Below are 25,400 nucleotides of genomic sequence, written 5' to 3'. Positions count from 1 at the left end.
ATAATGAATTGTAAAAAAATATATTGAACTATTTGCATTTTGAATTCTTAGGAGGGACCAAAAGTCATAAGAATGTGGTTAAATCATTGTTCATATACCCTACTTTGACGTGCCACAAAACAGCTAGTAGATAATACGTACGTATTTAAGTTCACTAGTTTAGTCTGCTCCCCCAGCCCTGGCGCTTCAATGCAGCAGACTCATAGTACTACGAACTACCTGCTGTGTTTGTCCCTGTGTTTGTCCTACGATGAGTCGATGACACCTGACAAGGGTCCATTCTAACTGAAAATATAGCATAACATAAAACTATATCCTTATATATATAACGTCTAATCTATTTATATTTGACACTTTTAAAGCTGTCGAGATTTGGCATCAAGCACAGTATATCAGTTCTCTGTTTGTGTTTGTAAATATGGGTGTATTGGCTTGCATGTGTGTTTTATGTGTTTGCGTTTTATGTGTATTTATCACACACGTCTGATGATATCTCTACTGGTATCCAGAAAGCTCCTTGTAAGGTTCATGCTCCTGCCAGGGGTACAGACAAAGCCATTAACAACAAGCTAACTACTGACTGATTGACTGACTACTGACTGACTGACTGACTGATGGACTGACTACTGACTGACTGACTACTGACTGGCTGACGGACTGACTCAATCCCTTACTGACTAAGTAACTCATTGATCGATTGATGTATTCATCACATGCCTAATTGACTTACTGTCTGTGATGCTGTTGAGTCCTTGCAGCGTCCTGTCCTCCAAGCCATATCCCACAATGCTTAGAACCGCTAGATCTGACCAGAGAGAGACACGACAGTGGAAGCTGATTGAGGGGAGGAAAGGAGAGGTATTGTTTTTCAAACTACATATGAATGTCAGGTCTGTTGAACACGCACCCACACGGCAACTCAGGGCATTCTCTTTGGCTTCCCCTGGACACCCACTCCATAGGAACACACACATTCTCACACGCTGGGGACAGTGAAGATGGTTTCAGGTTGTATATCCCCAGTGTGAGTAAGACAGGGGAGCCCATGCAGGTGTCTGGGGGAGGGGTGGGGGATATCATACTATTGGAAAATTGTAATGGGTGTACGTGTGTGTGTATGTGTGTGTGTGTTTGTGTGTGTTTTTGTGTATGTGTGTGTGCATGTGCGTGTGTGTGGCGCTGTGAGTGACTCAACCCTGGAGAACAGCAATGGAACGATTCAAGTGGGCTTAAGGCTTCCTCTGAGACAAAAGGAAGTCTCCCCCTGGTGACATCAGTACCTCATGCAACCTCAAACTAGCCCTGTTTCAGCCATAATATAAATCCCCCTCCCCCCCCCCCCCCCCCCCCCCCCCCGCCCAGCAATAAAATACAATAAGATGAATGAACAAACAAAAATCGAAAAGACTAGAAAACTCACAAACAACAACAAAGTGTGTGAAGGCTGAGCCTTGGTAAAAAGAAAAGTCAGAGAACGCTTGGGTTTCGCAACCTTGTCTGAATCTCTGCCTACCCACCCCGGAGCAGCCGCAGTGCTGCTGAATGTCACCTCGCTTCTGGTTACCAAACGTGTCAATAGATGTTCCGTCCTGGGTCGGAGGAAACAGGACGGGCCTCAGAGCCATGCAGCATGTGTGTTCCACACGTCGTAGGTGGTTCAGCAGCAAGTCATTTCATTGTTTGTTTATCAATTGAAAAGGAAGTCTGTTGTTGATAAGCCCTATGACTGGGTGGGCCGGGACAGGTCATGGTTGGTTTTTGTCCTTCTTTTAGAGGTGTTGATCTTTTAAAAGCTTTGCAGGCCTAATGGGCCAGCACATGTTTTATTCAAGACAAAACAATGTTTCATGAGGACATGGTAACAGCAGCAGTGCCAACATATAGTTGAGCTGCTGGTAAAATGAATAGAGGATAAGCCAATCTAACTTTAATATACGTGTAGGCTTGCTACAATGCTGTTCAGATTCACTGTATATGTATTGATATTTAAATAAAAACAATCCTTTTTATTTATTTTTTGCATGTTTAGCTTGAATATATTGTTTTCTTGATGATGTATTGAGATGAGTTCATCATGGAAGATGAATGAATTTGGATGACAAAATGTGAAGCATGGGGTCGTTACGGCTCGACCGCACCAGAAGAGATGTCTTTAATAGTCAACGCATTAAAACAGCTGGACAAAAGCTGAACTTCAGTTGACTGTATGCAAATGAGCACAAAGTTTGGCATGTGTACGGCCATGTGATTGGACAATCCTCACAATCAGCCACAGCATACTAGATTCAGTTCTTTCGGCCATGGTACATTTGATAATGGATGATAAGACCATTGACCATAAAATGTCGGAATTCCCCCAAAATTTGCCCATGTCCGTACGACAAATCTCCTCATTAATCCAGGCTCTAACCAAGAATTGTCTTGGTTGCACCCCCCCCCCCCCCCCCTCCCTCCCCCCACCCCCAAGGTGTCGGTGCTGCTGATAACATGGTTGTGTGCTCTTGTTCATGTTTTCTAGGTTTCACCATAAAGGCCTGTGCCGCGAACCAACCGGTGCAGCAATGCTCTTTGCAGAAATCCAATGCAATGATCCTACTTGATGAAGTGGAGACAAGGGTTACAGGTGGGGCGTGGTCATATGTCGCACTACATTTTGTCAGAGTGGGCTGCTATTCTTCACACAAAGAGACGAGTAGATGCTACCAAGCTAAAGGGAAATAAAAAATGGACCAAAAAAGGATTAAGGCCATTTCCCTTTTTATTCTGTTTCAAAGTAAGTTGTATTGACTGCATTAGTAGCTACGTTTGATACCAGCATTTAATTGATTGTGTTTTTATCACTGCAGTTTTGAAAGTATTTTCTAAATTTTCCTAAAAATAATGTTCAATATTTCAGACATTGTTTCAGTGCATGGTGAGGTCCTTACACCTAAAGAAGGAGAGAAGGTTCAAATTCATTGTAAACCTCCAAAAGCATCACCCACTATCATGTGGCTTCGGGTCGTGGACAACGGCGTGGAATTCATTGCATCTTATCACTCATCTGGCATGATAAAGAAGGAAAGTATGTTGGACAAAGAAATCTACAGCGACTCAAAGATGAGGACCGAAAAAATACTTTCAATCAAAAAGTTCAACTCACAACGAGACAGAGGTGTTTACACCTGCGCTGGGTTGACTTCCAATGTACTCACAATTGGAAATGTCACAAGACTTCAACGGGGTGAGAGCACTTTATTATATAAACTCATATTAAAACATACGTATTAAATGACTTTACAGTCCCAAAAAATGTGTACACTTTGGGAATTAAATCGTTTCAGATGATCTTTTTCCTATTGATAATTAAAAAGAAAGTCTCCTTTATCTCAAGTTGTATCAGTGACCCCAGCAGCCGCTGTGCCTGCCGCCAACACAAAGACGCCTTCCACTCCAATGGTCTGCACTTGCAACATCAAAACCGAGGAAGGTAAGGGTGTGTGGTCTTATCATTACAAATTGTACATCTCAGTCAGCCCACCTACTCTTTTTAAATTATGGTTGTTTGTAGAAGCTGTAGAAGTTCATTTAAAAAGAGTTGGTTGGCTGAGCTTAAACTTTTAGCTGAAAAATGGCCCAAAGTCAAAATGTCTTCATGTGTTTCAGTCTTGAGCATCTGGGACTGTAGCCCCATCATTCTGGGCTCCTTGGCTTGTGGTTATGGCTTTATCATCTTGCTCTTCGTCATCACAATTGTCTACTGCAACAGTGAGTCCAAGCCTTTATCACTGGTCTTCAATGTACACCATCCAAATGCTGTGTAATGTGTCCACTTTTGACTTTAATTAAGACAAAACTGTGGACGAAACAGCTCTCACTCACATCCCTTTCTCAATGTGCAACATTTTGAGCAGGGCGATGGTATCAAATCCTGATGGAAAATCATTGCTTCCATGTTCTCCTGGTTTTACTCACCAGGTCAATGCATGAGTCTTAATCCATCCATGAGTTTAACATGGCAAAGCACTTCAGCTTGTTCTAAGTAACACTTTTTCTTTGTTCAAGGGATAAGGACAAGGCGTTGCCCGCATCATTATAAAAGGCAGTAAGTTATTTTGTCCGCGTGCAGACACACACAAACACACAACAGGGGCTACATATATATATAAATATAAATACACACAAAGGGCATATACATACATATATACATATATACATATATATATATATATATATATATATATATATATATATGTATATATATATACATATATATATATACATAGAAATACAAAACACAAATCACCTCAGACACACACGCACAAATATATATAACATAATTATTCATTCATATTGTTATTATTATATTATACTTTATTAATATATATGTATTATTCAGGATAATTGTAACATTATATTTACTCTTAGTCTTCTATTGTCTTCTACAGAAAACAACGGCGGAAGGTTGAAGGAGGACGTGCGATGGAAAACTGAATACGTTTTGAAGTTAATTTTAAGTCCATTTTAAATTGCTGCTCCTATTCTCACGTGTAATCTAAAAATAATTGGTTTTAATCAAACAGGGAATGTAGAATTATTCTCTTTATACTCAAAATATTAAATGCTAGTTGACTAATGACTTGGTAAACAAGAGAAATGGTTCAACTTTGCTCGTAAACATATACCGTAATATTTCCATCCTTAAAATATTAATATTTAAGAAATCAATGTAGTTGATGATTTAGAACTTAATCAAGTTAATCAAGTAAAACCAGGGAAGAAATGTGAAAAATACAATTTCATGAACCAATTTCCATTTTTTGTATTTTCTCTTTTTATTTGTCAACTATAGCAACGAGTAAAAAATAAGGACCCATTTTTCAGTCCTAAACTGATCTCCCAGATTATTGCCATTTTAATAATGTAACAAATAGGCCTACTAGATAATCATTTTTTTCAGCACTTTGTCAATGTGAAATTATCAATATTTGTATTGGATTTCAACTTAAATATTGTATCCAACCATTTCTTAACTTAATATCTATTGTCTTTTTCAATAAACTTTTGGATTCCCCGCTTGTAAATAAAACGTACAAAAGCTACAACTTGTGAGAACAAATGTTTATTCTTATATTTTCAAACACATACATTTGGTTTTATGCACATCAAACCCACGTTTTTGAAATCCCATCATCAGTCATCCAGAGGTGTGGCACAGAATTGTAAAGGTTTTAGACAGAAAGTTTAAGCAAGGATAATTGAAACTGAAGCCCCCACGAGTCAAAAGGAAGTGGGCTTATAGAAATATGCACAGTGAAATACCACGGAGCCCAAAGACAAAGAGACCGTATACCTGCTGGGTGTACTGCTATTTCCCTGCACAATAAAAACAGCATACTCTATCCTGTCGCTAAAATATATTTGGCATTTGTTCATACCATTTTTTCTTTTAGCATACAAATTTTTTTGGGGGGGGGGTGTATTTTATTGATTCGTTTTTATTTTGGGGAGCATGGAGCCTATTTTAGAGTGGGAAACTAATGCTGAATCTAAATTAGTAAATCTGAATCGTTTTTTTGCAATTGTGTATGTGTCTGGATTATATAATGACATCTAATCCAGACACAGATCCAGCATTAGTTTTCCCTTCTATAATACCCTCCATCTTTCTCAACATATCGTTTTCCCTGGAGAAGCCGGTTTAAACTGACATATTCGACAAGGAACCTCCTGAACATCAGCTGGGATTGGACCCAGTGAACGATACAGTGGTGGTATATTAACAACAACATCTCTCCCTTTACTACAGTATAAAAACTAAGGCAGTGTGTAGAGTTTCTAACTACCTTGGTTCTAAGTGCACTTTTGAATACAGATAGGATTTTACTCCAAAGCAGTATACACACACACACACACACACACACACACACACACACACACACACACACACACACACACACACACACACACACACACACACACACACACACACACACACACACACACACACACACACACACCTCTCACGGGATATTATTGCTTTACAGAAAATGAACAGCATTCACACAACGTTCTCAGGAACAGAATCAAGCAGACCACATCCTGTAAACCCTTTTTTTTTTTCATAAATTTGTCTTTAATATTGTAAACTAAATGTTATCCATCAATATATTTAAGCAAAGTAAGCTGTACACTAGTGTCTCAATTGCGTTCAACCACATAATAACTGGGCTACTTGGCTGTGCGCATTCAGGTTGCACACCCTATACACACCACTAGAGGCCACTCTCTCACCCCAGCTGAAGGCTCTTACCGCCCCCTCTCTGACATGGAGACTTCGCCGCATCACCATGGCATCGAGGCGCTTTAGTTTGTTTTTGGTGGCACCAGCAGCTGTGGTGCCCGGTCCCAATGCTGATGGGCATCGCCTGACTTTGTATAGATGGACCGACAGACGATCAAAACATTTTTTTGTTTTCTTTGAAAAAAATACTTCCCCTATAAAATCCTCACCATCCCTTCGCCCTCATATATCAACCGTCCCAACTCATCTAATTTAGGCCAACGTTCTCTGGCTATCATTCATTTCAGTTTTTATCAAATTGCACACAAAGGGGAAGTAAATCGTCAATCTTCTTGTTTTCTTAATACACATGAAAATAAGCAGGTAAGGCGTTGCACACAGTGTTGTGTCTGTCTGTGTATGTATGTGTAAGGGTGTTTACAATTGTGTTTGTGTGTGTGTGTGTGTGTATGTTTGTGTGTCAGGGGGTAAGCATGCTGTGTAGGCATAGGGTTCTGCTGTCCAGTATACATTCTCCATCACTTAGAAAAATAGATTTATAATCTAGAGTGTCGATCCCACAATCGCGGTAAAGGGTAGAATAATTGCAGCATGACTCTGAAAAGGTAAAACACACAACGGAGGGGATCAGTAAGAGGGTTGTAACAATTAACACATCTAGAAAAAACACACTTCAGTTTGATAGGGCTTTTTTGACGCTCCCTGAAAAAAATTCAGTTGGGATGTCCTTTTTAGACTCTGCCTGAACAAAATTAAGTTGGGATGGCCATTTTGATACGCTTCCTAAAAATAATTCAGTTGGGGCGGCCTTCATGAGTCACTCCCTATAAGAGTGATTAACTGGTATGTCCTATTTGAGAGATTCGATAGATACCATTCAGTTGTGGTTGCCTTACCAAGTGGTCTAGCTTTTGCCGCCCTTCTTCGCAGACATAACATCTGTGCGGAAATCACAGGCGAGCTGGTCAATGGGAGATGGATCATCAGCATGGTGTTTCTACAAAACATGAAGCTAAAATAAGTACAAGGTATATGAGTCGGACAAGGGTAGAGTTTATGTATTGAAAATAGATAAAAAGTGTCGCGTTGGCACTAAAGATGGGATGCAGTGGATAAAAAGATGAGAGGTATAAAAACGCCGTTGCAACAGCAATTACAATACGCTTTATGACATTCCATGAAGACAGGAAGCAACAGAAATTCATTTAAATCTGAAGCAGCGTGTTGGCAGCCTGGATAGCAGAGCACAGCAGATGTGGATAATCTATCACATTATCGAGGTTGAATTAGTTGAATTAGTTGAATTATTGAAGGTTAATTGATTGCAGTTTTAGTGACCAAGGCCGACTTCTGTTAGATCGACATGCAGCAGGTCATGCCCTTACTTTTGACTTTGACCGTGACTTGCTCTTGCCCTGTAACACAGTCGATACCTGGGGTTAGGGTGGACATGGGGGCTCGGACCTCCGCATGGGGCCGATGGAACCGATTACCGTTAATGCACCGCTAATGCCTCATAAGAAACGGTACAGTGCACGTTGTATGCACAACCTGCATGCACACACATACACACACACACGAGCATACGTGCAAACACACACACCACATCGTAATATTCTACAGTTTCCTCCTCACCTGGGCCTTCTCCCCCTTGCTCTTGGCTCCAGGAGCGTCTGCGTTCCCAGATGAAGAGTCCAGGGAAGGCCCTGTTGTTTTCTGAAGTAAGAGAAACACTTCAGCGAGAGTCTCCGCCACACAGTTTGTGACTGTTGACTTTGCTCCGAATGGACCAATGGAACCATACCGTTTACCGTTAATGTGTCCTTAAAAACCAGTTATTTAATAAGCCGTGTGCATGTTGTACGTACACAGCGTTACACAGAGACCAATATGGTGGGCGACGACATTGTAATATTTGTGTGTCCATTCCTCACCTTGGGCTTTTCCCCCTTAGATGTGGTCTTAATGGCGTCAGGGAGCAGGGAACCAGCCAGGGAGTCCAGGGCCGACCCAGCCATGGGCTGGAGGAAGGGAACAGAAAAGAGAACATCTTTATTGTTTAGTCTGGGCCGGAGGTTATCCTTTGGCCTCACGGCAGAGGCATTCAACCAGTACATTATATACAGACAGACATCACATTAAAATAAACACATTTTCTGTTTGACAGGTGATAGGTGTTCATCAGGTCTTATTTAGGAAGCACTTTGGTGAACAGAGTCAAGTATCTAATCATCTTTTAATCAAGTTGATGTAAATTAGGTGTTCAGTTCTCCTATCACCTTCAGGGGCTCTGTGTCGGGCACTAATGGCTGCGTCGCTGGGGGGGCTACAAAACAAGGTGCAGCGGCGGGTGCAACGGCGGCTGCAGCAGCGGGTGCAGCGGCGGGTGCAGCGGCGGGTGCAGCGGCGGGTGCAACAGCGGCTGCAGGGGCGCTGGGAGCCTGAAGAAAGTCACCGGACAGCAGATCAAGGGCGGCAGCGTCACCCATGGGTTTCTACAGACGGTCGGAGGAGAAACAAAATGGTGGGCCTTTGATTTTTAAAGTGCATGTATTTTTTTCCTAACATTTTTGGTCTAAAGCATGATTTGCATTGTAGTGTAGTGTAGGGTAGTGTAATGTAGTGTAGTGTAGTGTAGTGTAGTTTAGTGTGTGTGTGTGTGTGTGTGTGTGTGGGGGGGGGGGAAGAGTGTGCTTGTGCGGGTGCGGTTGAGCGTTGTGATCTTACCTCCTTGGGTTTCTTGGCCTCAGCCGCTGCCATCTATAAAGGAATGAATCTTTAATTAATGCCGCCGCCCATGGGTTTTATAACTCTTGACTGGGTTTCAAGCACAGGGTCCATATACTGTCCATTGACTAGAACATGTAGCGGGAGTCCATATCAAGTGTAAAAGGCCTCGTCACCTTGATGTCCTCCTCGGTGGGCCGGTACTCGGGGGGCAACGTGCTGTCGTCCTCGCCCATCAGGATCAGCCTCTCCTCCACCACCTTCTTCTCCTGCCACCAGGGAAGCAAATGTTACGGGCAAACGTTCACCTCCCCCTGTGCAGGACAACACTCCGTTCCTATTTGGGGGGGGGGGGGGGGGGGGGGGTTAATACCTTGGCAATGTCTTTCATAGGCAGGGGGGCAGGCTCTGGCACAGGGGTGATGTCCATCAGGGAGTCTGACAGGGCGTCCATGGCACTGGTGTCTCCCTCCGACATCTGCGTTCACGGGATGGGTGCGCATCGCGCACAGGTGCAGAGTGAGAGTGAGAGTGAGCAACGAGCACGAACAACAATCACACACTGCCGAGACACATTGTTTATGTTAGACAGTAGTTTCCTTTTTGAATGCGTGCGTGGTTCGGTGTTCCTTGCAGCTATGTGTGTGTGCGGTGTGCGGTGTGCGGTGTGTGTGTGTGTGCGTGTACCTGGCGAGAGATTTGTGTGGGTTGACTGGTGGCACACTTGACTGCAGGTGCGACGACAGCGTTGGTGACAAAGTCCCCCGCCAAGGCATCCAGAGCGTCAAAATCTGCAGAGGCCTGCAGGAGGGAGCCACACACACACACACACACACACACACACACACACACACACACACACACACACACACACACACTTAGAACCTAGGTAGCTAGAAACTCTACATACCGCCTTTGCTTGTACACAGTAAGTCTTGTGAGGTGACTTATTATGTCATTAAGCATCTAAAGGTTTAGGGTTTGATCCGTAGATACATATATACTTAAGAAGCAGATAGGAATCTTACTCAAGACAACTACTGGAAATACTGCAATCCTTGGAGCTCGAACCCAAAACCATTTGGCCTGGAGTCGAACACCCTCCCCACTAGTTAGAAAATCCTGCCCCTGTCTCTGAACCCTAGCAAGCATTACAGCATCACCTTGACAACAGGGGAACAGGGAACAGATAAAAATGCATTTTGTTCTGCTAATCCCCGTAAACAGCAGGGGGCGGGCGGGGCCCGTGAGTCGTACCGGAGGCTTTGGGAGGCTGCAGACGGGGGCCTGTACAGCAGGAGCCAGGGATGGGCTCAGGAAGTCTCCCGACAAGATGTCCAGAGCGTCACCTGTGTTCATGGTAGGCTACAAACAAGGGGGTGGGGGGGGTAAAGTAGTTATGGCTGCTTTGCTAGTCAGAGTACGACTTGCTGCTGTTTTTATTACAGCGTAGGTAGAGGTAGGCTGAAGGGACTCACCTCCGGTTTGGGGGCCGGCAGGTCTTTCAGTTTGTCTCCTGACAACCGATACTCTGGAGGGAGGGTGTCATCCCGCTCTCCCACCCGCACGCCCTTTTCGGAAATCACTTTTCCTTCCTAAACACGTACACACACACACACACACACACACACACACACACACACACACAGACACAGACACAGACACAGACACAGACACAGACACAGACACAGACACAGACACAGACACAGACACACAGACACAGACACACACACACACACACACACACACACACACACACACACACACACACACACACACACACACAGAAACAAAAACAAATATGGTCACATGCATTCATTTCAATAAGTGTGCCTGGATATACAAAAATCTATTTTTCCTGCTGCAAATCTCCATTTGGATACCTGTTACCCCCTATGTTTTATTCAATACTTTTCAACAGTGTTACCCCTTATGGGTTTTTCATGACCACAGATAAAAAACGACTTTTTTTTTTACGTTTCATTTGATAAAAACGACAGTGTTACCCCTTATGTTTTTATTCATGACGACCAATAAAAAACAACAGTGTTACCCCCTTTATGTTTTTATTCATGACGACCAATAAAAAACAACAGTGTTACCCCTTATGTTTTTATTCATGACGACCAATAAAAAACAACAGTGTTACCCCTTGTTTTTTTTTTCATGACGACCAATAAAAAAAGGAACAGTGTTACCCCTTATGGTTTTTTTCGTGAAAACCAAAGAAAAACGACAGTGTCACCCCTCATGTTTCATTTGATAAAAACGACAGTGTTACACTGTCGTTTTTTATTGGTCGTCATGAAAAAAAACATAAGGGGTAACACTGTCGTTTTTTATTGGTCGTCATGAAAAAAAACGACAGTGTTACCCCTTGTTTTTTTCTTGATGACTGATAAAAACGACAGTGTACCCCTTATATTTTATTTGACAAAGACAACAGTGTTACCCCTTATGTTTTTTTTCATGACGACCAATAAAAAACAACAGTGTTACCCCTTATGTTTTCTTTCATGACGACCAATAAAAAACAACAGTGTTACCCCTTATGTTTCCTTTCATGACGACCAATAAAAAAAAACAGTGTTACCCCTTGTGTTTTTTTTCATGACGACCAAAGAAAAACAACAGTGTCACCCCCTATGTTTTATTTGATAAATATCGACTGTGTTTTCCCCTTATATTTATTTCATGACGGCCGATAAAAAACGACAGTTACCCCTCATGTTTTTTCCATGTTGACCAATAAAAAACGACAGTGGCACCCCTGTCGACGTTTTTGCAGGGATCGGAACATGAGCTGTTTAGAGTGTTAACCTCTGAACTTAACAATGCACCATCAAGACACCGGTTAAAAGACATCACAAAGGTTATACTTGACTTTATAATTCGCATGAAATAGAGAAAAGAAACTTCCAACAGAGGTCATCAACCGGACTTGAACCCCGGTCTCCAGGGGGATAGGCAGAGTGCACCACACTGCACCACTGAGGCGATGACATTACACAATATATAATCAATAATCAATCATCAATAAAGAGGATATACATGACATTAAAATGTATGTGTGTATTTCTATTATTTCCCTTATGTTTTTTTTCATGACGACCAAAATAAACAACAGTGTTACCCCCTTTATGTTCTTTTTCATGACGACCAAAAAAAACAAGTGTTACCCCCTTTATGTTTTTTTTCATGACGACCAATAAAAAACAACATGGTTACCCCTTATGTTTTTTTTCATGACGACCAATAAAAAAAGGAACAGTGTTACCCCTTATGGTTTTTTTCGTGACTACCAAAGAAAAACGACAGTGTCACCCCTCATGTTTCATTTGATAAAAACGACAGTGTTACACTGTCGTTTTTTATTGGCCGTCATGAAAAAAAACATAAGGGGTAAGACTGCTGTTTTTTATTGGTCGTCATGAAATAAACATAAGGGGTAACACTGTCGATATTTATCAAATAAAACATAGGGGGTAACACTGTTGTTTTTCTTTGGTCGTCATGAAAAAAACCACAAGGGGTAACACTGTCGTTTTTTATTGGTCGTCATGAAAAAAAACGACAGTGTTACCCCTTGTTTTTTTCATGATGACTGATAAAAAACGACAGTGTTACCCCTTATATTTTATTTGACAAAGACAACAGTGTTACCCCTTATGTTTTTTTTCATGACGACCAAAGAAAAACGACAGTGTTACCCCTTATGTTTCATTTGATAAAAACGACAGTGTTACCCCTCATGTTTTATTTGATAAATATCGACAGTGTTTTCCCCTTATATTTATTTCATGACGGCCGATAAAAAACGACAGTTACCCCTCATGTTTTTTCCATGTTGACCAATAAAAAACGACAGTGGCACCCCGGTCGTCGTTTTTGCAGGGATCGGAACATGAGCTGTTTAGAGTGTTAACCTCCGAACTTAACAATGCACCATCAAGACACCGGTTAAAGTCATCACAAAGGTTATACTTGACTTTATAATTCGCATGAAATAGAGAAAAGAAACTTCCAACAGAGGTCATCAACCGGACTTGAACCCCGGTCTCGAGGGGGTTAGGCAGAGTGCACCCCACTGCACCACTGAGGCGATGACAATACACTATAATCAATCATCAATAAAGAGGATATACATGGCATTAAAATGTATGTGTGTATTTCTATTATTTCCCTTATGTTTTTTTTCATGACGACCAATAAAAAACAACAGTGTTACCCAGGGACGCGGGAAGTGGGGGTGCTTAGGGTGCTGCAGCGGCCCCTGGCTGTAACTGCAAGTGAGAAAGTTTTCTGAACTAATCAATACTTTTTTTTTGTTGTGTAATTTTATCATACAACATGATTTTTCATTAAATTATTGACATCCACCCTTTTTATGATATTTATCATATTATCGGTACTATGCTGATTTTACATAAGCATGTTGGTGTTCAACATCTGTTGTCGTGAACATTCTAAAACTGGTGTAAAATGTTGCTGCCATATTTATAGACACGTTGAATGTTATCGTTTTGATTCTGGAATCCCGCACATAAACTGGTTGGCAAAAAAAGAAAAAAGAGCAAAGACGGGCGGTTCACTTGACGGAGAAATCGTCACCTTCCTCATATCAGACAACTCGTAAGTCTGGATGAAAATTAAGGCTTTCTATTATTGTCACTTTCCTTTGTAAACCTTTAGAAATAACCTCCTGAATCCTTGTTATAACGCTGTGTATAATACCGGACCGCAACAGCTTGTCGGCATGTTGTTAGTGTGTGAAATTCAGCCCAGTATCAGCCGAGTTGACTCTAATTTCCACATTGTTTATTCGCTAACGTTTGTGAATAACAGTGGCTAGTTGGCAGAACTCTTTTTACACACCAGTAGAGTGTTTATCAGAGCGGATCCCTGAATGTGACGTCACCCGTCATCTCGTCTCTGTAAACAACGGATGTTGCGCAGCATTTATTATGACGTCATTATATAGATTCTCTCTCAGCACCCCCCCCTCGGACTGACTTCCCGCGTCCCTGCCTAACCATCATTGTACGGCTGTATTATATTGAATAAAATAGCATAATGACAGTATAAGGTTTAAAAACACTTGACCTACTGAGACAATGTCCTCAGGCCTGAGCTTGGGGGGTTCAGGGGCCGGCTCCGGGGCTGCCAGGGTGTCACTTAGGGCAGCGAAGGGGTCCAGAGAGAAGTCATCCTGGAGACACAGAGGTTCACCCGACAGTGATAAATCACCAGACGATCAAAACAATAGTGCGGTGCATGCAGAGAGCGATAACGCAAGGGGGATACGTAAGAGTAACTAAATATATGATTATGAATATGCCATCCCCCTGCTTCGTAAGAATCGCAGAAAGAGAAGCTTAGGACTAGTTCTGATTTGTGGCCACTTACCTCGACTGGTTTCTGGGAGGCGACCTTAACAGTGGTGTTGGGCTTGGCTGAATCCTTCTGCAGACACACATGCAGATAGATGAGTAAAAAATATGTTCACGGTTTAAAGGTGTGATAATGCTGGCACTGTGGCACAGCATCAAAAGGTCCTTTGACACCAGATGCATAGCGGATAAAATATGTGAAAGAGCAGGAAGAAAACGTTAGTTTTCAGGTACCTGATTGTGATCGGTTCAACTGATTTACTAATTATAGCCGAACCATTATTTGTAATTATTTTATTAATTTGGATAAAAAATAATAATGATCTAGTACAATGTAGAAGGACCTTTAGAATTCAGGCCACAAAACAGACATTTCTGGTACTGTTTAAGCGAAGAATTAAAAAGTTGATAAGGACAAATTTCCACACACACACACACACACACACACACACACACACACACACACACACACACACACACACACACACACACACACACACACACACACACACACACACACACACACACACACACACACACACACACACACACACGTTTACTTTTGGGGTCTTCTTGGCCAGGGATGGGAGCGGGGCCTGGACAGAAGTGGTCTTTGTTTGGGTCATGAAATCTCCAGAAAGGGCGTCCAGGGCGTCCAGCGCTGACAGGTCCTCCACCGTGACCTGCAGGGCAGATCAGTCCAGTCAGGATAGGCCCACTCAATGTATACACATAGAAATAACATCTGGTCCACCATCATAAATAGCCCCTCAGATATATGAATCATGTGCCTATAATGGGCTGCAGAACACACACACACACGCGCAAACACACACACACGCAAACACACACACACACACACACACACACACACACACACACACACACACACACACACACACACACACACACACACACACACACACACACACACACACACACACATAATCCACACATGAGTTATATTGGACTGACTGACTTGCGTGTTGCTCTATATGCAAGAGGATGTTACATCCCCAATGGGATGTCAGTGTTCACCTGTGCGGGCGGGGCTGAGGGGGCCAAAACGGGGGCCTGGACGACAGGAGCTGCTGCGGGGAGAGTCACGAAGTCCCCGGACAAGAAGTCAAGGGCCTCCCCAGGGGCCAAGGAAGGCTGGAAGAGAACGAGAGAAAGATAGAAAGAGAAAGAGAGGGACAGAGACAGAGAGAGAAAGTTATAAGGAGAGATGGGTATCGGTAGTGGTAGAATTAGAATTCCATATTCTAATGAGTATATACATCATGCATTGGTTACTAATTATAGCCGAATCATTGGTTCGTTAGTTGATACAGTGACACCACATATTAAAGAGAAAGTATTTTCTCTATCTGTACCGGCACCTTTTGGCCGTGAATTAATACTTCCTTCATGTTTAAACGATATTAATCCATATTATTATTATTATCCTCTCACCTCTGGTTTGGGGGCCGGCAGGTCTTTGAGCTTGGCTTCGGAGAAGCGGTACTCTGGAGGAAGGGTGTCATCTCTCACTCCCGTCCGCACGCCCTCTTCCACCGTCAGTTTGGCCTCCTGCAAACAAGGTTTAAAGGATAAGGGTGTGTGTGTGTGTGTGTGTGTGTGTGTGTGTGTGTGTGTGTGTGTGTGTGTGTGTGTGTGTGTGTGTGTGTGTGTGTGTGTGTGTGTGTGTGTGTGTGTGTGTGTGTGCGCGCGTGCCCCCCACAACCAGGGGCCATATAGCTGGAAGAGAGTTGAATCCATGTTAATGGGAACAATGCAAATCTTTGGAAATTAATTAAAAGTATATTCCCCTCACAGGAGCCAGGCTTCTGTAAATCTACATGTCAATGGAAGCATCTAACGGAAAGCAAATGCTAAAGCAGCAAACTCCCCTTCTGGAGGCACAATTATGAATTTGGAATTAAACATCTAAATCTGGCTAAGAGGGTTGACGCTAATCGACAGATGGCTCGGTCGATCCCTTCTAAAGAAACGTGAAATGTATTTGCGGAACTGTGAGATCAATACACAACCAAACTGCCAAGGATGGAGAAATGTGAGCAATTATTAACATTAACCAATACTAAAAAAGCTTTTGTTTCAGACAACGAAATGGAAAACTGATGAGCCACACCTGAGTCGGGGGGTGTGGCTGTGGACTCAACAAAGCCTGTTCAGTTTGATAAGTTCTATGTCTCCTGGACGCTTACCGAAACAATGTCCTCAGGTCTGAGCTCAGGAAGTTCATGCACCGGTTCTGGAGCTCCCAGGGTGTCTCCAAGAGCAGCAAAGGGGTCCAGAGAGAAATCATCAAACTGCGGAGGGAGAGAGAGGGAGGGAGAGGGAGGGAGGGAGAGAGAGGGAGAGAGAGGGAGAGAGAGGGAGAGAGGTCTTGTATTGACAAAGTTGTTCATGTCATTTCCTTCAAAATAACGATTCTTAAGTTGATCATGCAGATAAAGCTCTTTAAAATAGAAATGAAAGTAAGACAGAGGGGTAGAAAAAAGGAATGGAATTCACATTCATCTCCATATTACGGCAATGAAAATGAAAATGGGCGGGGAGAAGGGAAATCAGAAAAAAGGGGGTTGATAGAACAAGGGGAGGAGTGAGCGAGAGGTGGCCAGTAGAGCAGTCATGGGACTCACCGAGTCGACCTTGGTTTCTTTTGGGACAGCGGCCTGTACCTTGGCTACTGGGACTGCAGGTGCCTGTGCCTTGACTATTGGGACAGCAGGGGCCTGTACCTTGGCTACTGGGACAGCAGGGGCCTGTGCCTTGGCTACTGGGACAGCAGGGGCCTGTGCCTTGACTGCTGGGGCAGCCGATGTCTTTTCCTTGAGCACTGGGGCAGCAGGTGACTCTACCTTGAGCTTTGGCTCAGCAGACTTCTAGGTTAGAGTGAAAGTGGTTGTTAATCAAGTGAGATTACAGGACAAAAAGCTAAATATGCTAAATATGTCAGCTAAATTCAGTTTGTATGGAGCAATGAATTTTGTGCATGTGTGTGCCAAAGTCTGAATACCTGAGGAGGAGGCGGGGAGGAAAGCGCGCCCATCAGAGAGAAGTCATCGGGGATGGCGTCCATCTTGGCCTTCTTGTCCACAGGGGGAGCTGGGCTCTGGGTCAGAGAACAGGCCTGTTAGACCTCCCTTTGTATACCAAGTCCTAACATTTGTCATCCTCAGTCTGCATATGTATATGTGGTATATGCTAGAGAAGCACCTTGATATCAAGCATGCGATCTGAGAAGGTTTAATCTTTTAAACAATTAGATGACCTTGACACGCTGGGTGGAGCTTGTAAGTTCCTTTTAAATGTTGATTTCTAACATCGTGGGACCTGGGAGTGTCCTTTGGTCTTAATCTGCGTTCCTGTACATGCCAAGCCGCACTGCTTTCCCAGAGGCAAAGGTGTTCTGTACCTTGACAGAAGCAGGGGGAGGAGGGGCGAAGTTAGAGAATCCCGCGGACAGGGCATCGATGGCATCCACACTTTCCATTTTCTGAAAAAAAAGAAGAAGATAAACCGAAAGGTGAAGAAAGTAAATGAATGTATTACTGTGGCTGGATAGAGAGCATATCCTGCCACCCCAACTAAAATGAAAATGTCCGAGTTGTTACTTTTCAAATTGCTAAGGAGTACAACAAGTATTTGTTGTCCATTCAAAGTTACCCAAACGCTGAGTAAAATGCTAATTAGCTTAGACTGCGGAGCCACAAGCGTGCTGTCACCAACCTCCTGGGGGGCCTGCGGGGGGGCGCGGGGGGGCGGCGCGAAGCCGAAGCTCAGGGAGTCCAGGGCCTCGTCAGTGCTCATGGGTTTCTGGGATGGAAACGAAAAAAAACATGAACCCATCGTTACTACATCGGGTCGTCGGTGAAGCAGAGCAGCCCCATGTCTCAACTACAACTAAAAAGATAAGGTGGCGGCCAGTAGGGGGCATGTCAAACCCAGACAAAGCAAATATAACGCAAACCAGCGGCACGTAGAAACACTGGAGGAAAAGTACAGACACACCCATGATACATTCCATGAAGCCCAAATAACAACTTCAAAAGAAACATTTCAGCGAACGCACCGTTTTTTAATCGACTTGTCGATCGTCGAACTCTCGCGGGTAACGTTCAAAAGTTAAACTAAACTACAACCTGGAACTTGCTTAAGTAAGTAATCAAATCAGGCAGGCAGAGTGAAGGACAGGAAAGAGGCATCATGGGTGTAGGCTATGATGCAAATATGGGAGTGTATTGTGTGAATATACTCTATACTTAGCAGTGGAACCTCTCATGTTGTTTGTATGAGCGTGCCTACTGCATGCATGTGTTATGTCAGATGGTTTGGGGAGGTGTTTACTCCAGAGAGAGAGCTAAAGGGTCCATGTACTGAAGGTGGGTCCTGCTTTTTGTTTTGCAGAACCAACACCCTACGCAGTTACGCAACATTCCTCACTCTAGAGGAACAAGAGTGTCAATGATGGGGTCATAGAAGCAGTTTCTCTGTACTTTGTGTGTGTTTGCATATACATCTAGATGTCATGGTAATGTGTGTGTCTAAGCGTTCACATGTATAAACGTGAATGAAATATGTATGTGTGTGTGTGTGTGTGTGTGTGTGTGTGTGTGTGTGTGTGTGTGTGTGTGTGTGTGTGTGTGTGTGTGTGTGTGTGTGTGTGTGTGTGTGTGTGTGTGTGTGTGTGTGTAAGCCGAATGGTGATTCAACTTACCGGCACGTCCTTTGGCTTGACGTCTGGGGCAGTGGGCTGCAGAACACACACACACACACACACACACACACACACACACACACACACACACACACACACACACACACACACACACACACACACACACACACACACACACACACACACACACACACACACACACACACAATCAATATATTATACATTACAGCAGTGAATGTGCTATGTAATGCATAATGATAACAACACTTATATTTCCGGTATTTATTTATATACGATTCATAGCAGTATTTAAAAGATCCTATCGTCTCTCAGCTGTAAAGCGGCAGTGTCATTCTTCCAAGTAGCACTCAACATTAGGACTTCAGAGTATTTAACTGACCATGTTTTCATATCTGTAATTGGGAGGCAGTGTGTCTTCTCTCTCTCCACACAGAACCCCCTTCTCGGCTGTGACCCCATGCTGTGAGACATGCATAACACAGGTTGAACGGGCCAAACCAACACAAGGGCTTCTCAGACAAGCACAGAATGCAGTGTTTTTAGTGGGCTTTACACTCACAACCACACAAAGAAAGAACAAAAACACCTAACAAAGCACAGACACGCTTACTAACATTCATATCGACTTTCTTGCAGACAGACACGTGAGTACCACAAACAGAGACACACATACAAACACAATAACACAATCTGTGTGTTTGTGTGTGTGCACGTGTGCTCACACCACAGACACACACACACACACACACACACACACACACACACACACACACACACACACACACACACACACACACACACACACACACACACACACACACACACACACACACACACACACACCACACACACACACACACACACACACACACACACACACACACACCACACACACACAGTACCTCGTGGACCTCTGGGCCAGTGTAAACAGGCTCTGGCTTTACGGGTCCGACAGTGGGCAGGCTGCTGGCCAGGGCATCGAAGGGGTCCAGAGCAGGTGCCTGCACATGCATTAAGTGCAACGCTGAAGCAATAACACAACACTACACAACCCCATGCTCTTCAAAAGCAGTGAACGCGCTACTTTACCTCTTTGGCAGCCTTGGCTCTCGGGGGTGCGACCTCCACCTGCACCTGCAGGACAGTGCCTTTGGATTAGGTCAACGATAATTGTTGCTCTGCATGTGTTTGTGCCCAACAAACACACACAGATTGTGTTTGCTGATGGCTCACACTATGGGTCTTAGGGTCAGCATTTACAGAGCATGATAAAGCTTTCAAAGGGGGGTGTGTGTGTGTGTGAGAGAGAGAGAGAGAGAGAGAGAGAGAGAGAGAGAGAGAGAGAGAGAGAGAGAGAGAGAGAGAGAGAGAGAGAGAGAGAGAGAGAGAGAGAGAGAGAGAGAGAGAGAGAGAGAGAGAGAGAGAGAGAGAGAGAGAGAGAGAGAGAGAGAGATAAATAAAATAGATCTTTTTTTCATTTTGACAACAGGGCAATGGCTGTTTGGTGATCAGAAAGCAAGGATGTATTCCTCATCACTGTGCTTCAACATAAATGGAACAATGAAGTCCCTCTAAAGGATCTGATTGTTCCTCTTTATCGCTGGTGTACTCTTCACATACAACCCAAATGAATACATTAATCACACACACACACACACACACACACACACACACACACACACACACACACACACACACACACACACACACACACACACACACACACACACACACACACACACACACACACACACACACACACACATACAAACACAAGCACACAAATGGGGTGCAAGAAAGAAGAAGATCCCCCACCACCAGCACCACTGATGTCTAAAGGAATCGTCTACCTTCTGTGCAGGCTTTGCCACCTCCGGCTTCCCCTTCCCAGACACTCCCACTGCAGCAGCAGCAGCAGCAGCTGGGGTTACAGCCCCAGCTGGCTTGGCTGCTTTGGCAGGATCAGCTTTAGGCGTGTCTCTGACTGGTGGCTTGGCGGTGGGTGCAGCGCTCTACAACGTAACAAGTGTTTTTGACCCATTTAGATCTAACATAAAGCTCGGGATGTTTTTAAGAAAAGACCCAGAAAGCGTAGAAAAAACGTTGTGTCGCAAGCGTGCTCAAAATAAGATTCAAACAGATGTGAGGTTGGAGTGAGGGAACACAGAAATAGCACAGCGTGGGTTCATCTTTCACAAGCCTGTGTCATCACCCACTTAATGAAGGGGATCAGTTTAACCCCCCGGCCGGATGTAGCACAGAGAGATGAGAGCACTGAGGCCGCATACAAGGCACACATTGAAACACTGGGCCTTTCTATTCTTGTATTCAAGCCAAGCCACTAGAATAGTCCTGGTGTACCTGAACTTGCTGAGTGCAGGGACAGGTGCAAAAGGCTTTCCCTCAGAACAAGACCAGAAGAGTGCAGGAGAAGCTGAAGAACAAGTGACCAGCTCCTTTCCAGCCCGACACCAAACTCAAGTTCCCCGGCAGAGAAATAGAAAGCGCAAAAGCAAACAGGCATCTCGTAAGACATCAGTAGCCGTCCCTGCTTTCGTGGGACATCAGTGACCATCTCTGTCAGAGTAAAGCAAAGATGGACGATTTTTTCTGAGATCAAAGAGTGTGCTTGTATGGACACTGAGGTACACTTTGCAGAGTGGCAGCGGCAAAGCTCAGTGAGGCGAAGAAGCCAAGAGGAGAAGAAAAAAGCCCAGAGATGACGTGAGAACGACCAATAGGAGTGTTGAAAGGACCAGTGACAAGCATTCCTCGCAGTGAAGGCCAGTCCCCACAGGGAAGGCCAGTGCTGGACAGCGGAGAGTAGTGTACCTTGGCAGGCTCTTTAGCAGGGGGCTTAGCCTGGGCTGAAGATGCTGCTGTCCCTGCAGACATCGTGGCTCTGGCAGCGCCAGAGGGCGGAGAAGGTGTAGCAGCAGCTGTGGCTTTCACTTGTGAGACCGGTGGAGTCTACAAGCGTACAACCGAAACCGTTACCCTCACCATAGCAACCATATTTCGCGAGACACACAACGCCAATCCACCACCAAACAGGTCGCTTTTTTTAGCCGCCATGAAGCAATTGATAAGCTGTTTAACATCCTCAAGTAAAACTTAATATCAACTGCGCTTTTTCTTCTTGGTCAGTTTATGACCCATCCTAGACTCCAACCGCTACTCTGCCTGCCTGACCAAAGTGACCCACAATAGGAGAGCAAGCAAAGGTGTGTTAGGACGTTTACCTTGGATGCGGTGTTAGTGCTGCCCCTTGCCGGGGCTGACATGTCAACAATGGTCGTGCCGGGAGAGGACATGTCAATAGAAGTAGCGCCAGCAACTCCGCGGTTAGCCGCAGCGCGTGCAGTCTATGAACCGACAAGTGGGTTATTCAGCATGTACAGAAACAAGTCTGCTCAAGGTGTTAGTTATGTTAATCCCAAGGCAGAAGCACGTGCCAATGAGTGACCTTGTGCATATCTGAACTTATTAGCTCTAAGCGGAGAGAGCAGAGACAGGTCAAAGTTCATCGATATCAGAGCCCAAAACCAAAGAAAATATCCATGACAGAAGGGTGTAAAGGTTTGATTTTCAGCCAATGACATGTTGAGAAGGTGTGGCAAGGACAAAAGAAAGAAGGGTAGGGGCGGGGTTAATGAAGGCGGCGTGACACCCACAGAGCAGGGAACGAGGAGAAGGCAGCGCTAACGGCATACAGCTAGCCCTCTTCAAACAGGAAGCTCTCAGGCTCTAACAAGTCTACCTCTGCCCTGGCTTTGGCCTGCCCTTTTGCTGCGGTTACGACAGAGGAACCTCCTCCTGTTGAAACACTGCTGGGGCTGGCACCGCCCGTTGCTACGGCAACAGCAGCGTGTTGGCTAGCCACTTCTATTTGGTTTTACTGCTTTACTACTTGTAAATACCAAATACTTGGTATTTGCGAGTACCTGCTAAATACCTCCTGGGAGATGAGGGGGTTCCCCGGTGGGGGAAGAATGGAAGGAAAAGGAAAGGTTCCTCTTCCGTAAAGTATTCGCAGGCAAGGCCCATCTAGCCCGGAGACAATAACATTTCTCCACGAAGTCCGGCTTTGCACAAATAATCAAACAACGCCGGAAAGGCCAACCACTGCTGTTCAAGGCCCAGATAAGGCAAGAGGTCAGAGGTCGACCTGCCTGAGGACCAGGCATGTTGAACCAAGGGCCAGAAACTCAGAAAGGAATGGACCCATCACACAGGAAATGAAAAGCCTGGTTTTTGTTAAGACAGAGACAGAGAGACAGTCAGACAGACAGATTGTCCTCATACCTCAAACTGTGAAGGCTTCACAGTGGTGACCTGAGCCGCAGGAGTGGGAGTGGTCTGGCTGGGCTGCGACTATAGACAGAGAGAAGGAGAGAGAGACAGACAGACAGACAGAGAGAAAGAGAGAGAGACACAGACAGACAGACAGACAGACAGAGAGAAAGAGAGACACAGACAGACAGACAGAGAGAGAGAGAGAAAGAGAGAGAGACACAGACAGACAGACAGACAGAGAGACATAGCGAGAGGGTAAATGGATTGTATTTTAGTTAGACATAATATGGCTGCTGCAATAATTACTTAACAAAACACAGCACGGTAACAACAGCAACTTTGAGGAATACTAGTCACAACAATCACACAACAGAGGGCTGTCGGTCGGTCAGACAAACATAAACGCACAACAGTAAATGTTGATGGAACAGCACAAACATGCCTCGTCTACCTAATGCTGTCTAGTGAGAAGAAATGTACGTGCTTCCATAGGGACTTGAAATAGACCGGTGACATCCTGAGTTTATCCAGCCTCCTGTTGCGTTCTACAGGTACGCATCACTCTCTGCTCTAGACACTGGGAGATAGGAGTGTTTGCTTTGTAGGCAACAACCAAACTAGTTTGACCGGATACGGTTAGCTTTGATATCGTGCCATGGGATAATGGAACCACAGGGAAAACTAACACCCATCAGCTACATGCCATGTATTCTACTGTAAGTACAGGCCAACAGGCTCATTTAAGAGGATATTTTCATTACAGCTCAACATAACATTCTGTTGGTCAAATAGTTTATGGATTTTATTGTGGAATTTGTTTTATATAATAAAATACAAATTGGAATCCGTGTAGTGTGTGTGTGTGTGTGTGTGTGTGTGTCAGCATTTACAATATGATCAATAGAAGCCAAAGAAGCCATTCAGATAATGTGAATTAAGGGCTGACCCACCCCTCTCTGCCCCACTAATCTCACCATGATGTCATATCTTGTATGACTGAATTATTTAATGTATTTTTAATCATCAGTTTCCTCCTATCAAATTGCATCACAGCAATGTGAAGTATATTTAAGTCTCATCAGGATTTGAGCATTGGATGGAATAGTGATTTGGGCGGTTCACCCTTCAGTGGTTTTTCCCCTGACCACGCTGATAAGACAGGTTCATAAGTTCACATTGTCTTGTAATGCATGTCACAAATCCATTCCTGCTTTAACTTCAACACTTTCGGTTCCAGTGTATTCATCGGCGTCACAGAAACAGAGAGATCTGTGGACACCATCCTGGCCTCCAGACATCTGCATGACTCTTTTCTTCGGAGAAGGCTTTTGGCCAAGAGTGTCTGCAGTCTGCACTCTTTACATTTGCCTTTTCTTTACATTTTCCATTTGTTTTATCTTGCCTTACATTTCTCAGCCTACCCAACTGGTAATTTTATTTAAGTCTTTTATTGAACATGGTTAAAAAATAAAATAAAATAATACAAACAAAAACAATTGAGCAGTAAAAAAGGAAAGAAATAAATTAAAAACAAACAAATGGGATCCTCAGGATCCTAAGCAACAAATACATAACTCAAATAACATAGTTCATGTTCAAAAGGGATAGGAAGAAGTTAAGAAAAACTTTTCTGGTCCTACCCCCTCTTATTTTTTATAATTGTTTACCAAAAAAATAATCTTTAATTGTATTTGCTCTCGCAAAAAGAACAGTGTTGACAGTTTTTGATACTTTTTTTGATAGTTTTTATACAGATTGAATAATAATGGCCCTAACACTGAGTAAAACAGCCCATATTCTGGTGGCGTTGCAAGCTCAGCATTGGCCCACAACTGAAGTGATGGAGTCCCTGAACAACACATGAGTCACGACATCCTGTCTTCCTCCCGCAGCAGACCGTGTCTAGTGCTGTGTCTTCTGACCTACCTCCTGCCTTCTGATGTCCTACTGATTTAATACATTCTTACATAAAACGTATTGTGGACTTCCATGGGGT

The 25,400-nt window shown here is 43.9% G+C and overlaps 2 protein-coding genes across 37 annotated transcripts in view; one reads left to right on the top strand and one right to left on the bottom strand.

Annotated features, from left to right (window-relative positions):
- Positions 1–2,659: 2,659 nt before the first annotated feature.
- On the top strand, positions 2,660–6,455 carry cd8a (CD8a molecule). The gene is made up of 6 exons (XM_060070181.1): positions 2,660–2,773; positions 2,897–3,223; positions 3,374–3,469; positions 3,646–3,747; positions 4,045–4,084; positions 4,428–6,455. Exons 1-6 carry the CDS (start codon positions 2,725–2,727, stop codon positions 4,471–4,473), a joined length of 660 nt encoding a protein of 219 aa, XP_059926164.1. The 5' UTR covers positions 2,660–2,724; the 3' UTR covers positions 4,474–6,455.
- The window catches only part of cast (calpastatin), a 35,804-nt gene continuing 15,489 nt past the window's right edge, over positions 5,086–25,400 (bottom strand). For 6 of the 36 annotated variants that reach the window (XM_060070147.1, XM_060070146.1, XM_060070141.1 and 3 more), the window contains 30 exons: positions 23,414–23,482; positions 22,351–22,473; positions 21,941–22,078; positions 20,959–21,120; positions 20,198–20,242; positions 20,011–20,109; positions 19,488–19,568; positions 19,127–19,162; positions 18,139–18,225; positions 17,825–17,905; positions 17,426–17,521; positions 17,049–17,291; positions 16,611–16,715; positions 15,856–15,972; positions 15,439–15,555; positions 14,955–15,083; positions 14,417–14,473; positions 14,118–14,219; positions 10,489–10,605; positions 10,268–10,375; positions 9,698–9,811; positions 9,384–9,488; positions 9,187–9,279; positions 9,011–9,043; positions 8,563–8,778; positions 8,218–8,304; positions 7,919–7,999; positions 7,669–7,698; positions 7,180–7,280; positions 5,086–6,880 (listed from right to left, as the gene is read on the bottom strand). In XM_060070147.1, coding sequence (XP_059926130.1) covers positions 7,188–7,280; positions 7,669–7,698; positions 7,919–7,999; positions 8,218–8,304; positions 8,563–8,778; positions 9,011–9,043; positions 9,187–9,279; positions 9,384–9,488; positions 9,698–9,811; positions 10,268–10,375; positions 10,489–10,605; positions 14,118–14,219; positions 14,417–14,473; positions 14,955–15,083; positions 15,439–15,555; positions 15,856–15,972; positions 16,611–16,715; positions 17,049–17,291; positions 17,426–17,521; positions 17,825–17,905; positions 18,139–18,225; positions 19,127–19,162; positions 19,488–19,568; positions 20,011–20,109; positions 20,198–20,242; positions 20,959–21,120; positions 21,941–22,078; positions 22,351–22,473; positions 23,414–23,482 — 2,964 coding nt within the window. In that variant the 3' untranslated portion in view covers positions 5,086–6,880; positions 7,180–7,187. The remainder of the gene's footprint in view (positions 6,881–7,179; positions 7,281–7,668; positions 7,699–7,918; positions 8,000–8,217; positions 8,305–8,562; positions 8,779–9,010; positions 9,044–9,186; positions 9,280–9,383; positions 9,489–9,697; positions 9,812–10,267; positions 10,376–10,488; positions 10,606–14,117; positions 14,220–14,416; positions 14,474–14,954; positions 15,084–15,438; positions 15,556–15,855; positions 15,973–16,610; positions 16,716–17,048; positions 17,292–17,425; positions 17,522–17,824; positions 17,906–18,138; positions 18,226–19,126; positions 19,163–19,487; positions 19,569–20,010; positions 20,110–20,197; positions 20,243–20,958; positions 21,121–21,940; positions 22,079–22,350; positions 22,474–23,413; positions 23,483–25,400) is intronic. The other 30 variants (XM_060070156.1, XM_060070155.1, XM_060070151.1 and 27 more) reach the window with 10 other exon arrangements.

Source organism: Gadus macrocephalus, chromosome 13, assembly GCF_031168955.1.
Source record: "Gadus macrocephalus chromosome 13, ASM3116895v1".
NCBI classification, from domain to species: domain Eukaryota; kingdom Metazoa; phylum Chordata; class Actinopteri; order Gadiformes; family Gadidae; genus Gadus; species Gadus macrocephalus.
Note: the sequence above shows the minus strand (reverse complement) of the source record. Positions and strands in the feature narration are given on the sequence as shown.